A 21,445-nucleotide genomic window follows, 5' to 3' on the forward strand; every position below is an offset into this window, starting at 1 on the left:
CTTCCTATGGAGATCCGTTTGACTAAGGGGGGTGCTCTAACAGAAAAGACTTGGTCACCTTTGGTCCTCCAGCCGGGAATGTGGAATGGTTATTAGGGCCTTTGCCGTGGACCTGAGGTAACAACAGGGACCACATGGTATCAAAAAGTCTGAAGTCAACATTAAAATCATGGACTAAACTCTAAAATGTACTACTACTCTACAATTTAGGCAATGAAGAGAAGTGATGATGACATCCTGGTTCAGCCCCTTTTGTCCAGATCTGCACCTCAATTGAATGGGTTGTTTCTTGGCCCATTTCCTGTCCTTCTCACAAGCAGCCAACCAGCCAAGACAGGGGTGAAAACATAACCTCCTCAGTGGAGCTAACAATTCTAACATAAGAGTAACATCAATACTGCTTGATGGGAGCATTGGTGATATAGTTTTCTGTAAACTTCAAATAACTTCACTGCTGTTCACTTGAAGTAGTCTGCTGGGGTGTAGTGAAGACACTGCAGAGACTTCCTGTTTGAAAGTGCTCAATCAAAGAGAGCAGACGGTCTTTTGACCACACGGAGGCTAAGTACAGATCCTCACATGTCAGGTTCGAAATTGTTAAACAACTTGGGCTTAAGTTCAAGAAGTATAATCTACATTTAGAGGGAATTGAAAATATGGCAACTGACAACATCAAATCAATTAGTCTTTTTCAAAATCTTTAATTTGTCTTGCATAGAGAAGCTTTACATTCATCATGTATGGAAGTGTAACATGTTCAGCTCTACTGCTTTACACTGGTGTACACACATTCACTCCCGTCCCTGTCTGTTTGTCTTCTTGCTCTGCTGAAGCTGTGCTCCATTAAAGCAGCATAATGTGGGTTGTCTTCATCTTGATGACCCTGCTAATAAAACATATAAACGAATTTGTCATATTAGGAAGACATGCGTCTAAACATAACTGATGTAGACAGGTGTTGGGAACAGAATAGTTAAAGTCTGTCTTCACCCCAAAGTACCTGGAAACTCAAAAAACACCCTTAGAATGTGGTATTGGGAGGTGGGGCTAAGACACAGAGGAAAGTTATCTATTTTTTATATGCCCGACAACTCCCATAGCAACACACACACTTTTGCAACAGAAATGTTGCAGTGTAAATATATATGAAAAGGTCAGGACGACCCAAGTGGTTTACTCTACGTAAGAAATGTTCCTACAGGTTCCAAGATGACTGAAACATCGTTAGTTGTTGTTATGAGCCACGATCAATCCTGTTATTTAGATTTCAAAAACATAATAACCAATGTCATGAATGTGATATTGAAACCAGCTTCTTAAGTATTGCTACACTACCACTTACCTCCACATTCAGAGCTGCTGCCGCTGCTTGAGATTCTAGTTTGTGACAAAAGACAACAACAAAAGTCTTATTCAACATGCAGTGAACTGGAAGTGAGGTGACTCTGTTTACATAGTTGTATCAGAAGTAATGAAGTAAATGTGTCCATCCCTTCATTGAGATTAAGGCATGGTGCAGTACTGAGGAAGCAAACCACAGCACTTTATCACAGCTCTCAATCTGTGGCTGGGCAACGTTTTCTTGGACGTCATCTTCTGCAATGTACGATTAAGTATATTCAAATCTGAAGGTATGATGCTGCCATTACAATCTGTTTTAGAGAACAACTAGAATGGCACTTTGAAGAGCGCACACTGGCACCAAGGCCCAACAGTGCACTAGATTCAATCAAACTGGCCTCTGATCAGCCTCAGGTAGCGCTTGGTTGTGTTTGTTAGAGCGAACGTGAATAAGCACAAATATTTTAACATGTGAATGAACCATTTGAGATTTCCCTTACTGTCTTTCAATGAATCTAGATGTCCAAGTAACGTGTTGGAACACTTACTTATGAAGATATTTGCTGTTCTCCAATATCATGCAAACTGAATTCACACCAACAAATATAAACAATGAGGAACACCCCACCTGAGCCCTGGCAGAAGTTTGTCTTGAGTGCTCTTTGAGCTGTGTAAGCCAGAGAAACAACCAGGATTGTGGTGAACGCCAGAGCTCCGCTCAGGAAATACACCAAGGGAAGATAGTCCACCACCTCTGCAGAGAGCCAGACATCAGGAGACATTTTTGAGCTTTACACCACTATTTAACAAATTTTACTATCTTTGCTTAAATTCGAGTTACCTTCAAAGTCCACTTTAGTACCGTCTCCAAACACAATGTGTCCACATGCAGCGACAGCACAGTAGTAGGTCCCAGCATTAGAATGGTTCAGTCTCTCCATTGACAAGTTGTAGACACAGGTGTGTGTCTGTGTGTTGGGTTTCCTCTCACACTGATCGTTCCTGTCTCCGTGGGTGTAAATGAGTCCTGGCTGAGGTTCTTCAGAGCTCTTGAACCAGTAAACACTGTGTTCTCCATCACAGGTCCTAGTGTGAACTGTACAGCTGAGGGTCACAGAGCCTCCTGGCTGGATGCTCTCAGACTGATGCACCACAATCTGGATGTTAGACCCTGAACCTTTCACACTGACAGTGACGCCCTCCATGAACTCATACACAAATCTTTTATCCTTTAAACAGTAGTAAGTAGCTGAGTCTGAAAGCTTCAGATCTGAGATATTTAGGTGACTAACAAGATCCTTAGTTTTCACAGTGAAGCGTGGATTGTCCTTGAATTCATTCAATAACGGAAACTCTTTCGAGAATTTGTAAGTCTTTGAGATAATTCGAGGTTTCTGTCCTGGTGTGTGTTTGTACCAACAGATATTTTCGTCATCCCTCTCATAGAAACACTGCAAAGTCAAGTTGTCTCCAACATCAGCTGATATAAATCCACTGTCTTGATCAGTCAAGATAAAATGATGCATCTGAACTGAAGTGAAAAAGGAGAAAAGCCAAATAAGTGTTGATGTTATGTGACAGAAATGAAATCGTAATCATCATCAGGACTGACTGAATATTTAAAAAACACACAACTCACCCATTTTCCCCAAAAAGAAACATGTCAGGTAGAGAACGAACTCCGGAGATGTCTTCATGTTGAAATCGTCGTGGTGAATGACAAGCAGCCCGACACTTTCTCCTCTCTTCAGAGTAAAGACTTGTGTTGATTGGCCAGCAGGGCAACATGATCACATGATCACTGCCACCTTCAATGTGATTCTTTTTTCTTTAAAAGAATCAAATGGTGAGAGACATCTGAAGCAGTTAGAGTAAATAATACTACTACTACTACAATTGTATTCAATTGTTCATACAGCACCTATCAATGCACAGTTACAAGGTGCTGTACCAGTTAAAAGTGAAGAATTAAGGGCAAACAATAGAAAATATTTAAAAGAAAACATCAGAGCACAAATATAAGGAGGTGAATGTTACGGATTATAACATTTTTGGGGAAATATATATATTCTAACATGATTGAATAACAATCAGATGGTCAGATCGGAGAGAGATTAAATTATATTAATAAAAGTTAGAGGTGAAGTCAGACCCGAAGGACTAAGACAGCCCATCTCTAAAATGTATCTTTAAAGAGGATAAGGAGTTCTGAACAATCTTCCGATGGAGATATGTCTGTCAAAGAGGGGGGGCTCTTACAGAAAAGACCTGGTGCTCTGCTGCTCCAGCTGGGAATGTGGAATGGTTATTAGGGCCTTTTCCGTGGACCTGAGGTAACAACAGGGACCACATGGTATCAAAAAGTCTGAAGTCAACAATAAAATCATGGACTAAACTCTAAACTTTTCTACTATTCTAAGATTTATGCAATGAAGAGAAGTGATGGAAACATCCTGGATCAGCCCCTTTTGTCCAGATCTGCACCTCAATTGAATGGGTTGTTTCTTGGCCCATGTCCGGTCTTTCTCCCAAGCAGCCAACCAGCCAAGACAGGGGTGAAAACATAACCTCCTTAGTGGAGCTAACAATTTAACATAAGAGTAACATCAACACTGCTTGATGAGAGCATTTCTGATGTAGTTTTTTGTCGACTTCTGGTAATTTCATTGCTGTTCACTTGAAGTAGTCTGCTGGGGTGTAGTGAAGACACTGCAGAGACTTCCTGTTTGAAAGCGCTCAATCAAAGAGAGCAGACGGTCTTTTGACCACACGGAGGCTAAATACAGATCCTGACATGTCAGGTAGGAAATTGTTAAACAACTTGGGGTTAAGTTCAAGAAGTATCTTCTATATTTAGTGGGAGTGGAAAATATGGCAACTGACAACATCAAATCAATTAGTCTTTTTTCAAACTCTTTAATTTGTTTTGCATAGAGAAGCTTTACATTCATCATAAATGGAAGTGTAAGATGTTCAGATCTACTGCTTTACACTGGTGTACACGCATTCAGTCCCGTCACCGTCTGTTTGTCTTCTTGCTCTGCTGAAGCTGTGCTCCATTAAAGCAGCATAATGTGGGTCGTCTTCATCTTGATGACCCTAACAAAACATCAAAGAAGAATTTGTCATATTAGGAGGATGTGTGTCTAAACATAACTGATGTAGACAGGTGTTGACAACAGAATAGTTAATATCTGTCTTCACCCCAAAGTCCCTGGATATTCGAAAAAAGACCGTAGAATGTGGTGCTGGGAGGTGGGGCTAAGACACAAGGAAAGTTATCTATTTTGTCTATGCGCGACAATTCCCAAAGTAACACACACAATTTTGCAAAAGTAATGTTGAGGTGTAAATATATATGGAAAGTTCAGGACATCCCAAGTGGTTTACTCTACGTTAGAAATGGTACTACAGGTTCCAAGATGTTTGAAACATCGTTAGTTTCTGTTATGAGCCATGATCAATCCTCTAGATTTCAAAAACACACTAACTAATGTCATACATGTGATATTGAGACCAGCTTCTTAAGTATTGCAACACTAACACTTACCTCCACATTCAGAGCTGCTGCCGCTGCTTGAGATTCTAGTTTGTGACAAAAGACAACAGCAAAAGTCTTATTCAAGATGCAGTGAACTGGATGTGGGGTGACTCTGTTTACATAGTTGGATCAGAAGTAAGGAAGTATATGTGTCCATCCCTTCATTGAGATTACGGCATGGTGCAGTACTGAGGAAACAAACCACAGCGCTTTATCACAGCTCACAATCTGTGGCATGGACAATGTTTTCCTGAATGTCATCTTCTGCAATGTACGATTAAGTATATTCAAATCTGAAGGTATGATGCTGCCATTATAATCTGTTTTAGAGAACAACTAGAATGGCACTTTGAAGAGCGCACACTGGCACCAAGGCCCAACCGTCCACTAGATTCAATCAAACTGGCCACTGATCAGCCTCAGGTAGCACTTGGTTGTGTTTGTAAGAGCGAACGTGATTGATCACAAATATTGTAACGTGTGAATGAATCATAAGAGATTTTCCTTACTGTCTTTCAATGAATCTAGATGTCCAAATAACGTGTTGGAACACTAACTCATGAAGATATCTATTATTCTTCAGTATCATGCAAACTGAATTCACACTAATAAATATAAATAATGAGGATTACCCCACCTGAGCCCTGGCAGCAGTTTGTCTTGAGCGCTCTTTGTGCTGTGTAAGCCAGAGAAACAACCAGGATTGTTGTGAACGCCAGAGCTCCGCTCAGGAAATACACCAAGGGAAGATAGTCCACCACATCTGCAGAGAGCCAGACATCAGGAGACATTATTGAGCTCTACACCACTATTTAACAAATGTCAAAGTCTTTGCTTAAATTATAGTTACCTTCAGAGTCCAATTTGGTCCCGTCTCCAAACACAATGTGTCCACATGCAGCGACAGCACAGTAGTAGGTCCCAGCATGAGAACGGTTCAGTCTCTCCATTGACAAGTTGTAGACACAGGTGTGTGTCTGTGTGTCGGGTTTCCTCTCACACTGATCGTTCCTGTCTCCGTGGGTGTAAATGAGTCCTGGCTGAGGTTCTTCAGAGTTCATCAACCAGTAAACACTGTGTTCTCCATCACAGGTCCCAGTGTGAACTGTACAGCTGAGAGTCATAGAGCCTCCTGGCTGGATGCTCTCAGACTGATGCACCACAGCTTGGATGTTAGACCCTGAACCTTTCACACTGAGAGTGATGCTCTCCTTGAACTCATACGTGTATAAAAAGCCTGTTATGCAGAAGTAAGTAGCTGAGTCTGAAATTTGCACTTCTGAGATCTTCAAATGATTTTTACCTGTGGTAATTTCCAGTTTAAAGCGCGTATCATTCCTGAATTCACCAGTCAGTTTGTCCTTTTCATCACCGCCGTCGTGCTTATAGACCTTAGACATGATCTTTGGTTTCTGTCCAAGAATCTGTTTGAACCAGTATAGCATCACTGTAGAATCATCGTCATAGAAACAGTCCAAAGTCACGTCTTCACCAACTTTAGCTGATTTAAAGCGTGAAGATGGTGTCACATCAGCTGAGGAGAAAATGGAAAGTGAGATCATTGTAACGCATGGCAGAGAATAAAAGTTTAACTCACTAGTGCCCTTAAAAAAGAAGCAACTTACCCATTCTCACCAAGAGCAGACATGCCATGCACAGAGCAAAGGTCAGATCGTTCATTTTGTTGGAGTTGCTGTGCTTAATGGAGAAGATATCTACACCTTCTCGACTTTTCAGACACAAGACTGCTGAGTCGGCCAATCAGAGTGGAGCCTGCATGATCACGTCACCAGTTTCCCACCCTGCCCCACATTTCGTGTCCACGAGAAGATTTTTTACAGAGATACAGTAAGTGATGCAGAATTGGAAAATACTACTGTATATGCTTTCAGGAGGGACTTTGATTCAGACTTATTGAGGAATATGTTATTTATCTCAATACATTTCAGTGTGTGTGAGACTTATATGGCTTCTGAAGTTCGTGAGTCGTGTCAATAAAGGGGAGATTGGTGGGGAGAGGTGGCCTAAATAAAAAGTCTGAGTCGTCTCACGAGATGAGACTTCAAAAAACAGGCTGTGGCTCAACAGGTTGATGTCGAAAGTTGTGTATCTGATGTTTTTCTCAAGACACACTCATGATTTGGGCTTCTTCATTTTTAGTGCTCACGTAGACAAAATCATAACAAGATGTGTCTCATTTGAATGGAAGGATTAGAAAACCCTAATTTTCACCAGTAACAGACACTCCCACTTTTATTTACAGCCAATAGGTATTGATATGTTTTTTTTTCTATCGACCCTTGACGCGGTATCAGGTAAGTCTGGCTCCACTGGGTAACGTCCGTTGCGAGCTGACCGGTAAACATACGCCGCCTTCAAATGGAACTGCGGTAAATTCAGTGAATTCTCTTCTTACACATACACCATGACAAATAATAAATAGGATAAAGGAGCTTGATGCCGACAGACCCGATTTACAGATTCAGCAAGTGACGAGGGTGAGCTACACCCTGACTCCTCCCGATGTTGTTATGAGGAAACAGTTTACCAACTGGATGTTGAGTGGGGAATGTTTTTTACTCCTTCCCCTGTTTTGCGAACCTTAAACATCTCTCTGAAAAATGCTAACAGCATGAAAATTGCCACGTTACAATGAGTCTACATTTCCGAGGAAAGCTACAGGACTGGCATGTCGTGACAATAGATGCATGTTCATGAAGGTTCTGTCTGATGTGGATTAGTTCCACTTCTTCTACCAGAGCAGTTGTGAACCTACATAATACTGAATGTCTTTTTTCTCAAAAAAAGCTTAAGTAGCACAAACCGGAAATGTCATTACGATCAGTTTCCTGACATGAGCATACGAGTAGGGTAACTGTAAGACCGCAATGGATCACCCAAGCTCATTGTGGTTATTCATCAAAAAGACTTTAGCACGTGCATGTTTTGTTATCTGCATTCAAGACATGGGGTTTGTTGTCAGATGCTGTGGCCCACAGCCTGGTCTTCCTGTGTTTAGGCGCTGCTACGACTTTTAGTTTCCACCAATGGAAACTTGTGCTTTGCAGAAATCGCCACCTTCACCACAGGAGTGAAAGGTGAGCGTGAGCGCCGGCTGTAGATCGGAAGCTGCAACCTGCGATTTCTGCTAACTGGAGATATTAATAGATCCGAGGGGACTTTCATGTATCTGGTGTTAAACTGTTGTGTGCGGAGATGCTGATGCTCTCAGAACACATTCTACATAACAACCATGCAAACAAATACACAGTTTCGATAATTCATGTCAACAGTTTAATGGCAGTGCTGTCGTCATATGCCACTCAGGTCAGAAGTAGCAGGAGTTCCGACAGTTAACAGGACATCTTTATCTTTATCTTTGTCTTTATCATCATCATCATCATCATCCTCATCACCATCGTCTTGTATTTGGAAGTAATCACATTAAAAGTCTACAGTATTACACAGAGCAAGTTTTGGTTAAATGCCAAATCACTTGTAATTATTTGTAATTGTTTCATCGCTGATTCAAAAAATAAAAGACAGACTCACACAAATGCACCCACGGTCTGAGATCGCCTTGAAAGCAACATAATGTTTTGCACTTTATTACATCCTTGAGCCTGATTGTGGCTGCAATTTAAAGCAAACATAACTTATAGATCACAACTCAAACATATGAAACGCTCACTGATTGTAACTTGTAACATGTAGATACACGTGAAAGTACTTTGACGATCTGATGTGGTCAAGTATCTGCATCAGTCGCCAATGCTTTGAGTGCCATTTAGTCTGTTTGTCTCAGGTCTTCACTCTTATGGTTGCAGATGCAACAGCCCAGTTTGCACATGCAGCTACCGTGTGACTCATTTGTGTCCTCTGATGTTTGTGGTCTGTGCTTTGAAAACCCCCAAACACAACTGTTAAAAGCTGTGGAGTTGTTTACTCAGTCGAGGCGAGACATGACTGGCCAACACTCGTCTTACTTGAAGCCGCACTTCGCGAGTTGTGACAGTAGGGCGGGACCAATCGCTGTTCTCTGCCAAGGCAAAGCTCAAATGGAAAATTTAACCTCCCTGACTTAATTTGAGAGAATGTAAGTCAGGCCGTGTGGTCAAGATTAAAAAGAGGATGCGGTGTGATAGAAAGCAAACAAGGTGGAAACACTATTAAGACTTGAACAGTGAGTTGTGATGGACTGCTATGCACTGTCATAAGGTTGTTTCAATGTCATAAGCTAAAATTGTCATTTTGCAAACATGAGGGCGGAGATACCTCAGGTCAGTTTCTTCTTATTTTACACCACACTGGTCTGCAGATGCATGTTTATGGCCCCGCTGTGCTTTTGGCATTTAGAAAAAAATGTAGGTCAGTTTGCGGTGAATATACTTGTCTTGTCAAAACAGCAAATGCTTGTGTTGCATGAAGAAGAACTGTGTGTCATAAGATCTTTTTTCAGTTTCCGGCTGTGAAAGGTGAAACTCATGCGAAAGTGCTTAAAACTGTAATACTACAGAGACCTGGCAAGTGCTGGCTCCAAAAAATATCTGGTTTCCATAGACTGCAATTCAAAAAACACCAGTAAGGATCAAAGATCTGTAGTTTTGGGTGTGTGGCTCTTTGATTGCCACCTGCAGTCTCTGATGATTGACACTCCGTAGTCCGTAGGGTGACTCTGCAGCATCATTATGAAGGGTTGATAAAATTGTTTAATGTTGTCTGCTGCCACCTGTTGTTCAAGAGCTGAGCTGCACACAAGCACTGAAACGAAACAGCGAAGACCTTGTATTAAATTTAAAGGAGCAACGCACAAAGACGATGTCATTAAGATAATTACTCAGTCTGGGAAAAGGTCTGAAAATGATAAACCTGAGTACTTTCCATTGAGCCGCACACATTAAAACATTTTTCTACCTTTCTCTTTCTCACACAAATACAAGAAGAAAGACAAAAAGCGCTAAAACATAAAGGTCAGCAAATAAATTACTAACCACCACTTCCTCATTTACAGTTTCCTTCTTGGAAAGATGTTCAAGTGTTAAAAAGACTATCTCTTCAGGCTTGACTCTTCTAAACTGTACTTCCTTTCAGAGGTGTTGACTTCCTATTACTGTAGGCCTACTTGTACAATACTGAGGCTGGTACAGGGCACTGTGTCATACGGCAACATAACATGAAACAGACCTCATCAAATTCTGACATACAGGTAAGTGTTTTTTCTTTTCTAGTGACAAGAGGTCCTACATAAGCGTACAGAGGGAAAGTGAAGTCAATGTTATGTAGTGCCTTCTTTCACTCATTCATTTTTTTTTTAAAAAATGGTAATTTTGAAATGCTTGATTATTGTCTCTTTTGAGACACTGCAGTAGAAGTTTTTTCTTTCTGCAAAGTTTGCATCCTCATATGTGTAACAACCACAGATATCCAAACACACGACTGAAAAAAAGTCATGTTCGCAGTTACTTCAGATTTTGCGAATTTAAATATATCTGCCATGTAATTTGATTTAATATCCGCCTTCGATTTAATTTTGCATTAGGTGAGGCTTTACAACTAAACTTGAAACTCGTAAACATGGTGAGATAAACATGGTTGGTTAGAAGACAAATTGAACATGGAGGATGCAGTAAATGTGAAAAACAAGATTGTGAAGATAAGGAGCAGCAGTGCAGACAGAGCAAAAACACCTTTAGAAATTCCCCTTTCTTAGAAGAAAGAAACTTCTCGACTTACAGAGCTGTCTCATCAACCTACTGCTCATACAGTCAAATTCTGCAAAGATCCATATTAAAAAACGGATAAACCATCATCAGCCCATGTTTGTCCGATAAAAATAAATCATACTTTTTTTTTGGACGACTTCAGAGAATGCCACATTTAACAACCGTGGTGAGAAACAATGATGAATTGGCCTCTCCCTTTCCTCATTTACACAGTCATTTTAAAGCCTCTAGTTGTTGTTTATTTGTTTATAATCTAAATTATATCACTAGCATACAAAGAATTTATAAAAAACAACATAAACGCACTTGATACATGTATTTAGAGCTTATAATAAACAGCTTTAAACTACATACAGCTGCTTGCGTCAGCTAGAAAAACAAGTCATTCTCCTCTCACCTCCTGTTCTGTTGTAGCTGGAAGAAACACAATATATATTGTGTTGCTTACATATATGTGCATATACATAGATGTGCAGAATGTATTTGAACCTAAAATACAGCGTTTTACATAAATAACCACTGATTGTGACTGCTTGAGCACATTTGCACTAAACTATAACTAAATGCCTGAATGGCTTTATACTGCTGTTGAAAGAGAAAAATATTGGTGGGCTCCAAGGAACAAAACAACAGAAATAAGGTATTTTAGAGTCAATTTTCCATACATTTTCATGTCATCATTATATTTTTAAAAGCTCTTCCTGCTTTATAACTTGAAATTGTCACCTTTTAAGTTTGACATGATCTAATCTCTGTTGCAGTGTAAAGCAAAGGCCTGAGTGAAAGGATCCATACGTTTTCCCTTCAGCATGGCACACTGTGTTAAGTCAAACTTCACCGTCGACCCATCAAACCAATCAGGCAATATTAGTTCTTTAAACGTTTTCGCCATTTCCCTCCACGGCTTAGTCTCTTCCATCGGCATCATAGAGAACCTCCTCATCCTCGGGGTGGTGGGCTTCCACGTCCGCCGCTCCGTCATCAGCGTGTGGATCCTGAACCTCGCGGCCTCCGACCTGCTCGCCACTTCTTCCCTTCCCTTCTTCACCCTCTACATGGCACGCGGCAACACCTGGACGCTGGGCAGGACCTTCTGCCGCATCCACTCCTCCACCTTCTTCCTCAACATGTTCGTCAGTGGCTTCCTGCTGGCGGCCATATCTATGGACCGCTGCCTGGTGGTGGTGAGACCAGTCTGGGCCCAGAACCACAGGAGCATCAAACTCGTGAAGAAGATATGTGGGGGGATTTGGGCCTTAGCTGTGGTCTGCACCATCCCTTTCTTCATGTTCCGTGACACCATTCCCCTTCCAAATGGGAAGATCCTCTGTTACTACAATTATTATGTATTCCTCCCCAGTGAGCCGTTTAACCATGAAGCATTATGCAAGCAGCGGAAGGAGGCCTTGGCCTTCATGAAGCTCTTCCTAGCCTTCCTCATCCCTCTGCTAATCATCATCCTCAGCTACATCACCGTGTATTCCCACCTGGCACGCAGAGGCTACCGACGTTCTTATCGTTTCGTTCGGCTCGTGGTAGCCGTGGTGGTGAGCTTCGTCCTCTGCTGGGCACCGTACCATTTATTCATCATCATGGAGGTGTTATCTCCCAGAGGGCACCCTATGCAGAAATTCGCAGGCGGGTCCCTCCAGGTCGCGGCGACCCTTGGCTTCCTGAACAGCGTCCTGAACCCTGTTCTGTACGTGTTCAGCTGCCCTGACCTGTGCATCAAGATCAGACATTCCCTGGGTGCGGTGATGGAGAGCGTACTGGCGGAGGACCTGGCCGAACTGGCCCGGCGCCGCAGCACCGCCCGCAGCTCGTTAAGCACCACCACAGAGTTTATAAAGAAGCCCTCTTCCGTCGCAGCCCTCGGTCTGAAAACAGAGGAGCAGGAGCAGGAGCAGTATGAAAATGTTGCTGAACCAACTGAACTAATGATGAACCAACTGCACTGAGAACCAGCAGTCAACAGAAAAGTGCTTGTTTTTTTTTAACCAAAGCTCACCATATTTACTCTTTAGCCAGCTTCTAGTACGGATTATTACTGGTTATTTCTATTGTGCACCATCAGCTATCATGACCATTAGTAGACCGCTGGCTTTTCTGTTGGAAATTAAAATTGTCTAAGCTTTGTTAATCATTCCTGTCTTATTCCATATCTTTAAGAGTAAATGTTTGAATGATAAACTTGTGCATCATCATCGCGTCACTGCACGTCCCAGAGCTAGAATCAATGAGATGACTTGAAGGTTTCCCCACCACCAAAATATTGTTTTTGTATTTGTTGGATAATGTGTTGCCCACATTTAATTTAGAACTTACGGAACAGAATCACAATCAAGTATGTTATATATAAGTTTGTGCCTGTTTTACAACTCTAGTCCATCTCAAATGTTTTAGACCTTCTCTAACAAATACAATGTTTTTACGTGGGTATATCTGATAGATGTATATATGTATTATGCTACTGTTTTTCTCTCTCTCTATTGTGAAGGAAGCTGTTTTAAAATGCTTGTGGTCTCACACCAGATTTTATCAGTAGCTGCAGGAGCTGACACGAACATATCTTTGTGTGGGTTACAGCTAGTGACAGTGGACGTCTTAGGTTTTGCATTGCGTATCTGCTTCAGTTTCCAATATTTCCCACCTTGCATTTTATATCTACCCTTTGTAATACTTATTATGTAACGTAGCTGTTCTTAACGGTAATAAAGAAAAAGAAAAGCTCTCATTTGTTGCAATATCATACTTCCCATTTAATTATGGAACTATAGTCATGACAATAAAAAAACAGTTGGAAAGGTCCCCATTTCACACTTCATGTTTCACACGGTTATATATTTCTGCTTTGATGATTTTATTTGTAACAACATATCAAACTGTGAATTTCTATATTTGCAGGTAAATACACAGTATTGTAAGCAACACCTCAACAGTTCTTCACTTTGAAATATTTGTGCCACACAATTGCATGAAGCAAGCAGAAATATTTCCACTGGGTGGTGTAGTTGCATTGACTCAAGTTGCCAAGTCATGTCAGTAGCCAAACCCAGGCTAAATTGCAAGAAGGTTATTGTGTCCAGTTTCACTCCCCCCAAGGTTGTCTGCCTGAGCTCTGGCACTGAGGGCCACCTTTCCGCGAGTGTTTTGGCCCCGCCCCAAGCAAGGCAGGGACCTCTGCAGCTCCAGCCGGGCGTCGGCGCACAGGAAGATGTAGAACAGGGGGTCCAGAAGGGTGTTAAGGCTGGTCAGGCCGTAGCACAGGCGATAGATGAGGAAAATGGAACTCTCGAAACCACACGGTTCATCCGTCAGCAGCAAGGACACAAACCTGTATCCGCCCACGAGGTGGTAGGGCCCAAAGACGACGATGAAGTTGATTGTGATGACGACCAGGATGCCCACGATTTTGTGGCGCTCGTGGTCGGACAGGGAGGGAGATCGCCTGAGTGTGACCCCGATGTGGGCTGAGGTGTAGCTGAGGGAAGGAGCAGAGATAGAGATAAGAAACTCAGCTTGTTCATCAGAATATCTCAAACAGGAACTTTAAATGAACTTATTTGAAAACACAATATAACATCTAGGAAACAGCAGGAATATCCTCGGGCTGGGAGTCCACTCACCCTAGTATGGCACATGGCAGCAGAAAACCGAGGACCACAGTGGTGATCTTGAACTGGGCATATCTAGGACTTACGGGGTACTGCTCCAGACACAGCAGTCTGTCAGAGTCAAACACAGATGGCAGCAGCCCGCTCAGGCAGAACAGGAAAGTGAGGGTCCAGACCGCCACACCGGACACTGCTGCCACCTTAACACTCCTCACCCTGCGGCTGCTCAGCGGGTACACAATTGCCAGGCAGCGGTCCAGCGCTATCAGGCACAGGAACATAACGCTGGCGTAGACGTTCACGTAGAACACGTAGCCGACCAGCTCGCAGGTCAGCTGGCCGTAGGGCCAGCTGTGCCCGCCCTGGAGGTAGAGGATCCACAGTGGCAGGGTGAGCAGCTGGAGGAGGTCTGACAGCAGCAGGTTGAGGATGTAGACCAGCTGGCAGCCTCCTCCGCCCGAGCGACCCAGTTGGTACAGTCCCCAGAGAGACAGCAGGTTGCTGGGGAGACCCAAAGAGAAGATGAGGCCGTAGATACAGGTCAGGCCGAATGTGTCCGTGTCCAACGGGAGGTTGCAGCTGTCGTTGTTCATTTCTCTGACGGTCAAATACCTGACATGGGAAACGCGTAGACACCTTCCTCAAATGTGGATGGATGCTTGCCAGAGGATGAGTTGGCATAGAAACACCCATTCATTCACCCAGAGCACAAGTCTGACTCTACTTGTTATTTGTCCATTGTTCAAAATTCATAAATGCATTCTCCTTTGAAGGTCATCCAGGCCTCAAAGCATCCAGGATCCATCAGGGGAAACACCTGCACAACAGATAGAATGCCCGTTTCCAAGTGGTTTACTATCAGCAGATACCTAAGGGGTATAAACCTCACAATACAACCAAGAGTTCTTACTCACCTTTCCCAGCTGTGAGACCCGCTCTGCTCAACTGAGGCTCGCACCCGTTCTGCCTGGTGACCTGTGCTCAAGAAATGTTGGGAACACGGTGTCTCGCCTGAGCCTCGTCCATTCTGTGATCGTTTCCTCCTCAGGAAACCCACTTCTTCAGCTTTAAAGGCAACATCCTGAGGCAGGAGAACGCCTTTCTGGCCCAGAACAAAAACACACACTCTCTCTTTCTCTCCGTGTCTCCTGCTCTCTCCCTCCAGCAATTGACACGATGATTGAGGTGGTTGAGGGCTGCGAGGGGAGGAACGAATGTGGGGTGTCCACTAATGCCCTTTAAATTGTTGCTGGCTCTGTGCCATTAAACACATTTGCCGCTCTGCTATGTGATTTCTTCAAACGTGCTGTTGAACCATATAGTTTACACGGTGGAAATATGCAGAGTTTTCATTTGGCAGCTTTAGATGTGTTTAACAACACAGCAGAGAGTGTGGCTTTCCTTCCGGTGATGGGCTTATTACAGTTTTTTTCAACAATACACACAGTGATCTGCAAAACATTAAACATACTTGTATACATTAGACACAGAAGGCCTCAAAAAGTAGTTTTGTGTCTTCCTTCCTGTTTTGGGCATCTTACTAAATGTGTGTTATGTGTGTGTGTCTTTCTCATGGAGACAACTATGGGGGCACATGCAGTGATCTGTCAAGTTTTGCAATGTGTGTGTGTGTCTAAACATGTGTGAAATATGTGTTTGTGTCAAGCAGACAAATATGGAGACTTGTGTGTCTTCCTTCCTGTTTTGTGCGTCTTACTAAATGTGTGTGTGTGTTTGTGTGTGCGTGTGTGTCTGCGTGTGTGTTTGCGTGCGTGCGTGTGTGTGTGCGAGTGAGTGTTTGTGTGTGTGCACATATGTGCTCATATGAACTCTTTTCAAGGAGTTGATTGTCAGATGAGATGAAAACCCTGCAAAGAAATAGCAAGCAGATACACAACCCTATAGAAAAGTAAATGTAAATGTTGTTTTTTTTCCAAAAAAAATGTTGTTGTCCAAAACATGCCAGTGAATTTGTTAAATTGACCAGGATACATTTTTCTCAAGCACCACTGAGTGAAAAACAGTAACACAATTGAAATTGTGTTCTTGAAGAATGGGTATGTTGAGACAATGGGTGTTGGTACAAGTATTTTTATCACATGGTTTACAGGAGAGGAGGGTCTACTCACTCACTTTGTTTCTTTTAAATGTCACCGATCTCTGAGTTACTGAATAAGCCACTCGTAATCTGATCAGTCCCCCGAGACATTATACTGTATATAATGTATATATATATAATGGGCCCTGTTTGCTCCAGGGCCCTGCATGTAGGTCGCCATGACCCCGTGCATGCCCCTGTGCAGTGTGCACAGACAGCAAATCAGCAGCAGGGGAAAGTGTCCCAGGATAAGGCCCCGGGCAGAGAGGCAGCCTGATAAACTACTCCTGCAGCAGGCTGGATGTATACTGCAGGAGGTACAGCCAATCACAAAACACAAAATGGAAAACTTGGGTACCTGCTATTACAAGGGTCGTCACTTAGTGGATGGATGCACTGTCCACATTCTTTTGTGATCTATCATTGGGCCTGATGTGTTTTCTGATTTATCGTTGTGCTCTGTATTTATCGTTGTGTTTTCTGAACTGCTATTGTGATTTTTATTTGCTGTCGTGATCTCTTATTTGCCGTTGTTATTTGCACTTCAGGGCCACCGTAGTTATCTACTCAAACTGCCATAAAAAAGCTCTACATACTGTACTATATACACATAGAAAAGATGGGGATGGAGTCACTGCCATGTGGCATTTTACCAGCAGCAGCCGGAGATATTCTGCTTTTAAGTTAGTTTCCAGTTAGGAAAAGTAGATCAGTAATATATCTATAGAGAATAGTCTATAGTGTGTTAATGCAAAGTTACCTAACATGACAGATCACACAGGAAGCTGCAGTGTGAAAAAAACTGCACAGTCTCAAATCACACACCCCACCTAAAAGGACAACACAACAGCCGGGTGCCGCATGATGACACAGAAGAAGGCAGGAAACACTCTAATATGTATAATGCACAATATGTTTAATTTAAAGTGTCCCTGTAAGAAACAAAAGCACACTATTATTTTAATGAATGCTCTTTCATCTAACATTGACTCACTTCTCTGGGAAGCCAAGTGAGAAACCAATATGAAGGTGGAATATATGCCGTGAAAATGTTTCTAACTATTTTCAGTTCTGCTACCAGTTTAAATTTCTGCGAACTACATCTACTTTATCCCCAGAAATTGGCCTGAGGTCCTTTTCCAAATTTGGCAGCTATGCAAACTACTGTGCACGCTATGATTGTACATCTGTTTGTGGTTTACATCCCTGAACTCTGATCTCATCGATAAGACTGTGTGTTTCTGTGTGTTTCAGGTGTATGTTCAAGGTACATTTTGCCTGAAGTATCATACAGGCTCTTAACATGTCCATTTTATGTTGATATTATACAAAGAAGGAAATCTGAACATTTGTATAATAATGTACGGGAGTTGGTTTATTATTAATTACAAAAGATAAATACATGTATCAGCATTTTTTAAATAAAATCCCCCAAAAGAGTGAAATAAAACATGGTAGAAACGTGGAGCTAACTTGAGGACTTAGGTTTCATCTACTATTAAACACTCCGCTCACGTTGCCTTTGGATCAAACAGGAAGTCAATGAAACTAAACTAAATCACACCGTGATCAGGTTGTCAAATGGAGGCTGTCACTGTTCTCGGTTTTTCTTCATCAGAAATATGACATCTATGATATGGTATACATGGCTTAGAAAAGCACTTTTTTCACTTGGTTAATGTTTGAGGATGGTGTCTTGTAAAGTATGAAGGACTACATGAGGTATAAGTGAACATACTCCACAAAACACTTGCCATATTTCTGGGAAAAAAACGATTATAAGGGGGGAATTCAGCATTTAGATCTGACGCTTAACAACCATCTAAAATTTAGAATCCTGATTTTCTGAAATATGTACATCTAAAATAAGCAGCTAAAATGTGTCAGCTGCTGTTAAATAATTTGAATCATGTCACTCGGCTTTTATCTTCCTCCTGAACCTCCTGCAGCAGAGAACCTTAATGACCAGGACTACAGCCCAGACGAGGGCTCCGAGGACGGCCATGATGAAAACAGCCACATCCAGGCAGAAGTAGGAGTACCAGGGCATACTAAAAGCTGCCGGCTGCAGATGGGCTGCTCCTTGGTTCCTTATGACGTATTCAATCCAAAAGATGGCGGTGTCCATTGGAGACAGTGGCCGGTCGTGGTGTAGCAGGGAGAGATGCTGTATTCTGTTTCGGTATGAGGGGGTCTCCAGGATGTCCTTTAGAGCCTCGAGGAAGTTGTCTTTGGTGAGTGAATGGACCTCCACCACCCGCGCTGCCCCGCGCACCCTCAGCCGGAGTAGGTTGTCGAACTGGTCAAAAAGGAGCGGCAGGCCAACGACAGGGACACCGTGGCAGATGGCCTCATACATGCCGTTGGTGCCTCCGTGGGCCACAAAGGCCCGAGTCTTGGGGTGTCCCAGGAGATCTTTCTGAGGCAGCCACTTCATTAGCAGGGTGTTGTTGCCCAGCGATGACGGCTTTTCTCCCGCAAACTTCCACACCACCTTCTGCGGGAGTTGAGCAAAAGCAGCAGCTATGGCCTCAGTGACTTTGCGAGGCAGGGCTGACACATAGGAGCCTAGTGACATAACCACCACCCCGTGTTCTCCAGAACTCTGCATGAAGGTTTCCAGCTCTGCGGTGAGGGGTTTGGCCTTTTTGCATTGGAACCCACCTATGTAGACCACATTGGGCATCGTCGGTCGAGGGAATTCGAAGACAAAATCCGCCCTCAACAGCCAGATATCAGCTGCACGCTGCACCGACAGCAAGTCAGTCCCAGGAGGGAAGTGTCGTCGGAAAAGATCGGAGTAGTGAGGGTTAATAATGACGTGCTGTTCATAAACACTATAGAGGTAATGTAACATATTCTTGGTCCTTTCCTGAAAGTCCATCTTATCATGAAGTTCACTTCCTGACACGGGCACGTAGGAGACAGGAGAGGGAGCCAGGGTGAGGTGACCCTCCCCGCTATTGATCCATCGCACATTCAAAACCATCGGTAGCTTGAGGTAACTACCCAGAAGAACTCCTAAAGGCAGAGCAGGGTCCGTCAGCATCAAGTCAAACTCTGCATCCCGCAGCTTCTTAATGAAAACCGGGTCATCCAACATTAAAGCAGCTGCTCTGGCTAGGATCTCATGGCCTTTGGCCAACATAGAAGTGAGCATGTTCTGCTGGTATAAGGTCCGTAAAAAACTATGCGACCTGCGGCATTCCATGACATCTTGTAGCATTGTATTTGCGAAGTCCTTGTTTGACTCGTCCTCCAGCATTATCACGTCAATAGATGTATAAATAGAAGAGTTACTGGGAATGAACCAGCTCTTGGCGGAGCGCAGCACGGTGAGCTCGTGGCCTCTAGAGTGCAGCTCTTGGAGGATCACCTCCATGTTGATCCAGTGGCTGCCATCGACGGGTAATACCAGAATCCTGCTGCCGCTGATGGGATTTAGCAGCAGGAGGCAGAGCCATGACAGGAATATTGGGATTGTGCCGGACATATCCTCTGAGAAACATGAGATAAAACATAATGTTAGAATGTTTTGTAGTCTGTCTGAAGCTTTGCCGTGAATGATGGAGTATAAGGGCCATTCTGAAGGAAAAAAACAACTTTGTTCATAATGTTGTAATATTACGAGCGTAAAGCTGCAAAACTACGAGAATAAGGTCATATTATTACTAGAATAGAATCTGTATTTTACCACAAAATATATGTAAAGTTTATTTCTGCAATACTACGCCTTTTTGGGGTAAAATTTCGATTTTATTCTCAATAACCTTATAAGCTGCTGTACTTTTGTGTAACACTATCAACAATAGTTTGAGGTAAGGTCATAGTGCAGTATGTATGCATTTGATGGGAGCAGAGAACAGAGGGGATGCAAGTGCTTAATGGGATGTGGAATTGTTCAAAAAAAGGGAGGGCTTTGAGTATGAAAAAGTTCTGTACTGATCCAACAAATTGCAAAGTGAGTCTTACAAGCTGTCATCAGCAGAGGAGATCATGGGAGATCTCTAGTGTTGTGTGTGTGTGTGTGTGGTGCACTTGTGTGTGTGTGTGTGTGAGCCACTTAAATGGAGAGAAAGTTGAGAAAAGGGAACTGACGTAACAGCTTTACTTCCTCCAAACTGCTGGACAAAAACCTCCATTAGAGGAGTTCACAGTGAGAGGAGAAATCCTTGTTTGATGTTGGTTTCCGAACAGCTGACATGCTGACACACACACACACACTAAAAATGTAAAATCGTGCCATCCCTGCTGCAATGAGCTTGAGATGACAGGCGTCGGTGTCACAGTCTGATTTTGCCTGGGTCGCCACTGTGAGTTCTCCAACCTCTCTCCTGTTTTACTCATGTTACTCAACATGTCTGCTCATTCAGTTCACGATCACAGCAAATCAGAAAGAAAGAAATTTACTAGTTATGTTTTGACACCTGTACATCCCACTGTGTAAGTGTATTTCAAAGATACTGTAAATTATATGTTAAGGATCAGATGCCTCACCTGGTTCTTTTTGTGTCCGAATCCAGAAGTTTGTCTCAAACAACAGGTCCAGAGGGTGCCAGGTTATTCTGTGGTCTGTTTCCCCATAGCTTAACTTTGACACATATACCTGCAACAAGGCCAAAGTCCAGTACGTGGATTACCTGTAGTTCACACAGGTCCAGAGAGTACCACTGGTATAGATTAGAATCTTAGTGTGCGTTCAGGATATTTAAAAAGTTTTGTCAATGTAGGAAGACAACATCAACCAACTTCATTTGTTGGGGTCCACACATACAGTACGTTGCTGTTGTGCGTGTGATGGTGAAAAGTTATCCCTCAGTTCACCCCCTCAACTTTTTTAGTTTTGTTTTTAATCTTTCTTGCATGTTCCCCTGGGGGGTGCTCTCATGCACCACCCTCAACCCCCTGTGCACAGGGCTTCCTGAGCCAGTGGGGGGGTGCAAATCCAAACTGAGTCACATTCATGCAGTGTGAGACGGGAGTGGCGGGGGAACGAGGGAAGGAGGAAGCGGCGAGGTCACACAGCGGAGGGAAAAAATAAGTGAGCAGTGGTGATTACAATAACAGCACGGGGTAGAGTCATATCAGTGGACTGCACCCTTCCCCTCTCCCCTCGTGCCTCTGTGGA

The 21,445-nt window shown here is 43.0% G+C and overlaps 5 protein-coding genes across 6 annotated transcripts; 1 reads left to right on the forward strand and 4 right to left on the reverse strand.

Moving 5' to 3' along the window:
* Positions 1-715: 715 nt before the first annotated feature.
* LOC133950058 (immunoglobulin kappa light chain-like) lies at positions 716-3,074 on the reverse strand. Of its 2 annotated transcripts, none has more exons than XM_062384226.1 (5): positions 2,981-3,074; positions 2,183-2,872; positions 1,970-2,095; positions 1,343-1,377; positions 716-883 (listed from the first exon to the last, which is right to left on the reverse strand). In XM_062384226.1, exons 1-5 carry the CDS (start codon positions 3,036-3,038, stop codon positions 764-766), a joined length of 1,029 nt encoding a protein of 342 aa, XP_062240210.1. In that variant the 5' UTR covers positions 3,039-3,074; the 3' UTR covers positions 716-763. The 2 variants fall into 2 exon arrangements, with proteins under 2 accessions (XP_062240210.1, XP_062240209.1); XM_062384225.1 differs by having other exon boundaries at positions 716-886.
* A 1,206-nt stretch (positions 3,075-4,280) lies between these two features.
* Positions 4,281-6,398, reverse strand: LOC133950069 (uncharacterized). Its single transcript, XM_062384241.1, has 4 exons — positions 5,733-6,398; positions 5,520-5,645; positions 4,892-4,926; positions 4,281-4,440 (listed from the first exon to the last, which is right to left on the reverse strand). Exons 1-4 carry the CDS (start codon positions 6,325-6,327, stop codon positions 4,321-4,323), a joined length of 876 nt encoding a protein of 291 aa, XP_062240225.1. The 5' UTR covers positions 6,328-6,398; the 3' UTR covers positions 4,281-4,320.
* Positions 6,399-9,999: 3,601 nt separating this feature from the next.
* LOC133950235 (prostaglandin D2 receptor 2-like) lies at positions 10,000-13,335 on the forward strand. The gene is made up of 2 exons (XM_062384491.1): positions 10,000-10,088; positions 11,367-13,335. The coding sequence occupies exon 2, from the start codon at positions 11,415-11,417 to the stop codon at positions 12,561-12,563; it is 1,149 nt and encodes a 382-aa protein (XP_062240475.1). The 5' UTR covers positions 10,000-10,088; positions 11,367-11,414; the 3' UTR covers positions 12,564-13,335.
* Positions 13,336-13,378: 43 nt separating this feature from the next.
* si:dkey-165a24.9 (G-protein coupled receptor 4) lies at positions 13,379-15,377 on the reverse strand. The gene is made up of 3 exons (XM_062384492.1): positions 15,134-15,377; positions 14,232-15,036; positions 13,379-14,086 (listed from the first exon to the last, which is right to left on the reverse strand). The coding sequence occupies exons 2-3, from the start codon at positions 14,810-14,812 to the stop codon at positions 13,663-13,665; spliced, it is 1,005 nt and encodes a 334-aa protein (XP_062240476.1). The 5' UTR covers positions 14,813-15,036; positions 15,134-15,377; the 3' UTR covers positions 13,379-13,662.
* A 2,288-nt stretch (positions 15,378-17,665) lies between these two features.
* ugt5g1 (UDP glucuronosyltransferase 5 family, polypeptide G1) lies at positions 17,666-21,122 on the reverse strand. Its single transcript, XM_062384065.1, has 2 exons — positions 20,815-21,122; positions 17,666-19,815 (listed from the first exon to the last, which is right to left on the reverse strand). Exon 2 carries the CDS (start codon positions 19,808-19,810, stop codon positions 18,230-18,232), a length of 1,581 nt encoding a protein of 526 aa, XP_062240049.1. The 5' UTR covers positions 19,811-19,815; positions 20,815-21,122; the 3' UTR covers positions 17,666-18,229.
* Between the last annotated feature and the right edge of the window lie 323 nt (positions 21,123-21,445).

This window comes from Platichthys flesus, chromosome 24, assembly GCF_949316205.1.
Source record: "Platichthys flesus chromosome 24, fPlaFle2.1, whole genome shotgun sequence".
Classification (NCBI taxonomy): domain Eukaryota; kingdom Metazoa; phylum Chordata; class Actinopteri; order Pleuronectiformes; family Pleuronectidae; genus Platichthys; species Platichthys flesus.